Consider the following 3,833-nt stretch of genomic DNA (forward strand, 5'->3'; position numbering starts at 1 on the left):
TAATATTTATATCAGGTATGGATGGGAATGGTGTAATTTGCATGACGAGTATCGACATCGCCGTACGTGTAAAACAGACGGGCTTATGCAATTTGTATGATCAGATTTAACTTGGTTGACAATTGTGGGCGCATACTGTTTAGGAAATACAAGTGGAAATTATAATCTGATTCAACCAATTTTAATCATATTGCTTGTTAAACACTACAAAACATGAGGGATAATGTTTCTTTTTTCGGTGTTTCAGTTGATATGGCCAGAAAGTATGGAGGCGAGCTGAGCAAAGCCGAATATCATAGTGCTTTAAGTTTTGTTTATTTGAATTTTATCGAGCTTTGACTTTAGCTTGGTTTATTTCTTTAACGACTCCAACTTGATACAAGTTCGAGCTAATCTACTTATATAATGGGATGAGATTTTTTATACATATAATTAAATACGTACACTCCACTCTTTTTCGGTGTTTCAATTGATATGGCCAAAAATAATAGACGAGCTGAGCAAAGCCGAATATCGTAGTGTTAAAGTTTTGTTTATTTGAATTTTATCGTGCTTTGATTTAGCTTGGGCTTGGTTTATTTCTTTAACGAGTCCAGCTTGACACAAGTTGAAGCTAATCCACTTATATAAGGATGAGTTTTTTATTAGCACTTCACATTTAATTAAAGACACTCCACTCTTTTTCGGTGTTCAATTGATATGGCCAAAAAGAATAGACAGAGCTAAGCAAAGCCGAATATCATAATGTTTAAGTTGTTTATTTGAATTTTATCGAGCTTTGACTTAGCTTGGTTTATTTATTTAACGAGTCCAGCTTGATACAAGTTCAAGCTAATCCACTTATATGATGGGGTGAGTTTTTTAGTTAGCAGCCCACATATAATTAGAATACTCCACATAAAAATTAATTATTCAATAATTATATACCCTAATATGAAATTACCATTTAGGTACATAAGATTTTTTTTTTTAAAGAAAAATATTTTTCTAAATACATCCCAAATTATTTTCGACGTTTATTCTAAGATTCTTCTTCCCCATTGTAGAACAAAACTCGGTGACACAAACTACAAAAAAGGATCATAAAACTATACAAAGCTCGTAAGGATAGTAAACCTATCCTAATCCCTAAGAGGAAATAAAATTCGATTCAAAGAGGACAATTTAACTTGAGACCTCTTTCAACATTTCAAGTGAAAATACAACTAGATGGGTAGCTAGTTGGTCAAAACCTGTAGAATTTAGAGAATTTGACAATTGTGTTGATCTCACATTTACTGACTTCTAAAATTGAATTTAAACAGCATTTAAGACCCCCTCCTCGTTTTAGTGGTGTGGTTTATGTGATAGCCGTATAGAGGTTCAAAAATTATTTGTGTTTTGTGCTAATTACCTTCATATCAAGAAATTGGTTACTAGAACATATATACTCATCTGGCACCCTCGTAATTGGTTGTTTGTGGTAATGAAACTATATCGGTTCAATCAAAAAATGACCCCCCCTTTATTATCACAATAATTTTGGGCCAGTGTTGTTTAGCCCATAAGAGTCAAGCCCAAGGCCCAGCCCAATACTAACTCGAATTCGATTACCTACTCTTCCATGACCCGAAAGTTGCACAACCAGCATCGTCTTCTTCGAGTAGGTTTAAAGCCTTAAACCATAAACCCTAGACGCGCCTGAAATTCTCCCGACACAAAAAGGGGTTGGAATCCGATGTCGAACGGAGAAGATTACGACTCGGACGCGCCGGAGGAGCTCACGGCCGAGCAGGTAATCTAAGTCTTTGGGGAAAATTGAAAGTTTATGTTTTTATTTCCGACCATAAAGTTCTGAACTTTGTTCGTACGTTGTTAATGGTTACAGGGAGTACAACAAGACCAAGAACTTAACAAGCTCCAGAAAGAGCACAAAGCCAGGTGGGTTCACCTTGCTTTATTTGCTAAACAATGTTTTGATTTTTTATGGTTTCGGTTTGTTGCTTTATAAATGTTGGAAATTAAATTCATTGGATTGAGCTGGACTGTGTTCTTATGAAAATGATAAACTTGTGCTGCGTGGCTTGATTTTAAAAGACGAAAAGCCCGAAAAATTCAGGAAACTCGGAAATTCGGAATTCTGTTTGGGGTTCTTTGTAGTGTTCTCTCAATTCTCACTAGTCAGAGCACATACGAAATTATGTTTCTTTTTCTTATGCTTCTTGATAAAGTGATAGGCTTGAAATCGTGTTATTAAATGGAATAGATAAATGAATCCGCGGGATCACATCCAAGTTCTGTGGTTGAATTCCTATCTGATAGTTTTTTTTCCCGTGTTTATATGTTTCTAAGGGTGGAAGAAGTTTGATGCTTTGTGTTGTCTGATATATTACCTGGCAATGTACTGAAAAAAATGCTTTCTGCAATATCGAATGATGAATGTATTTATATGTGATCAACTGCGACCAACTGCAGTAACCTCGTGGAGTAATTGAGGAGTTGTTCGAATGTTGGTGCAACCCTGAAAATGTTCTATCACATATGTTATGTAGACAAGTTTTATACCTGTGATGAGTAATAAAAAGTTTAGTCAATAAGTGTTACTGGTCGTTGATTTTCTTTCTTTTTCTCTGTTTTTTGGGTCGAAGCACCCATTTGTGAAACATTTGTAGATAAAAACTTGGTGTAGATTACGGTATCCACATTTTGCATTACTTGCCTAAAAAATAAATTTTAACAGAAAATGATATTACTGTATATAGGGTGGTTCGTGAAGCAAAAGAACGTCGTAGACAATGGGCCCAAAAGAAAACACCCAAGAAAACACCAAAGCCGTCTGTAAGTGTTCAAGATGCCTCTGAACCTGAAGCAAACCAAGAATCTTTGGGTAATGGAGGGATGCTTCCAAGCAACATCGTTGAGCTGCTTGCAGCTCGTGAGAAGTATGACCCCTCTCTCTCTGCCTCGCTTTCTCTCTTCTCTTTGTATGTAGATGCTGATCTTTAGTTACGAGATTGTAACCAAATGACCACATTCCATGTGCAGGCAAAAGTTCCTCTCGGACTCTGAGGATGAGAAGACCGACTCAAAGTCCGCTAAGAAGAAGAAAAAGCTAAAAATCTCAGGGTGAGTGACCTCTTCTATAACGACAGCGAAAGATTACGTTTAATGCCACTCCATTATGAATGAAATGCGATCTTTCTTATAAGCGAAAATGTGAATTGCAGGGTGGATACTATCATATTGAAGGAGACACCTGCCCCTCAATGCTTACAGAATTCCTTAGCGTTCTTGGAGAAAAGGAGAATGCAGGTACCTAGATCATCTGCAGTGTTGAACAACTCCAACCAAGCATTACGCCTCCTCTCTTCTTCGGGCTTGTTAAGTAAAAAGTGACAAACTAAAATGTCAGCATTTTTTCCCCATGATGTATGCCATTATATTGTATGTGTTAAGCTGCTATGCATCGTAACTGGCCCCCCGGCGAGGACATGCCTACGAATTATGAACAAATGGGGAGGGATCCATTCCCACGGGATTTAACCGTCGAACTTATAGATTCTGCAGTTGTGTTGTATTACACATTGTTCTTCATCATATTTAACATATATTTTCTTTCATTTTTGTTTCATTGATAAAAGAATGCGTTTTTTTTTTTCTCTTGTGGCCCGGACCTTCTTTTATCTTTTGAAAAATTTGTCCATTAATTTAATAATTTTAAAAGAAATCTAAAGTTCGAATCTCATCACCCTACTTAAAAAATAAAAATAAAAAAGGTAAAAATAGCCATGGTATGAGCAGTGTTTTAATACTTTATGATCCTATGAACCAGTTTGGTTCTCTTTTTAGAATAG

The 3,833-nt window shown here is 36.2% G+C and overlaps 1 protein-coding gene across 1 annotated transcript; it reads left to right on the plus strand.

Annotated features, from left to right (window-relative positions):
• The first annotated feature begins 1,608 nt into the window (after window positions 1–1,608).
• On the plus strand, window positions 1,609–3,599 carry LOC114820573 (uncharacterized). The gene is made up of 5 exons (XM_029091551.2): window positions 1,609–1,774; window positions 1,868–1,920; window positions 2,742–2,921; window positions 3,025–3,105; window positions 3,207–3,599. Exons 1-5 carry the CDS (start codon window positions 1,718–1,720, stop codon window positions 3,373–3,375), a joined length of 540 nt encoding a protein of 179 aa, XP_028947384.1. The 5' UTR covers window positions 1,609–1,717; the 3' UTR covers window positions 3,376–3,599.
• The last annotated feature ends 234 nt before the right edge of the window (window positions 3,600–3,833 follow it).

The sequence above is a fragment of the Malus domestica genome, chromosome 02 (genome assembly GCF_042453785.1).
Source record: "Malus domestica chromosome 02, GDT2T_hap1".
NCBI classification, from domain to species: Eukaryota; Viridiplantae; Streptophyta; class Magnoliopsida; order Rosales; family Rosaceae; genus Malus; species Malus domestica.

What these genes read in the sequence shown, in the direction of transcription:
- LOC114820573 (XM_029091551.2), top strand. Translation starts at nt 1,718, where the DNA reads ATGTCGAACGGAGAAGATTACGACTCGGACGCGCCGGAGGAGCTCACG. An exon ending in CAGAAAGAGCACAAAGCCAG is followed by an intron (nt 1,921 to 2,741) that starts GTGGGTTCACCT and finishes TACTGTATATAG; the next exon opens with GGTGGTTCGTGAAGCAAAAG. An exon ending in CTGCTTGCAGCTCGTGAGAA is followed by an intron (nt 2,922 to 3,024) that starts GTATGACCCCTC and finishes TTCCATGTGCAG; the next exon opens with GCAAAAGTTCCTCTCGGACT.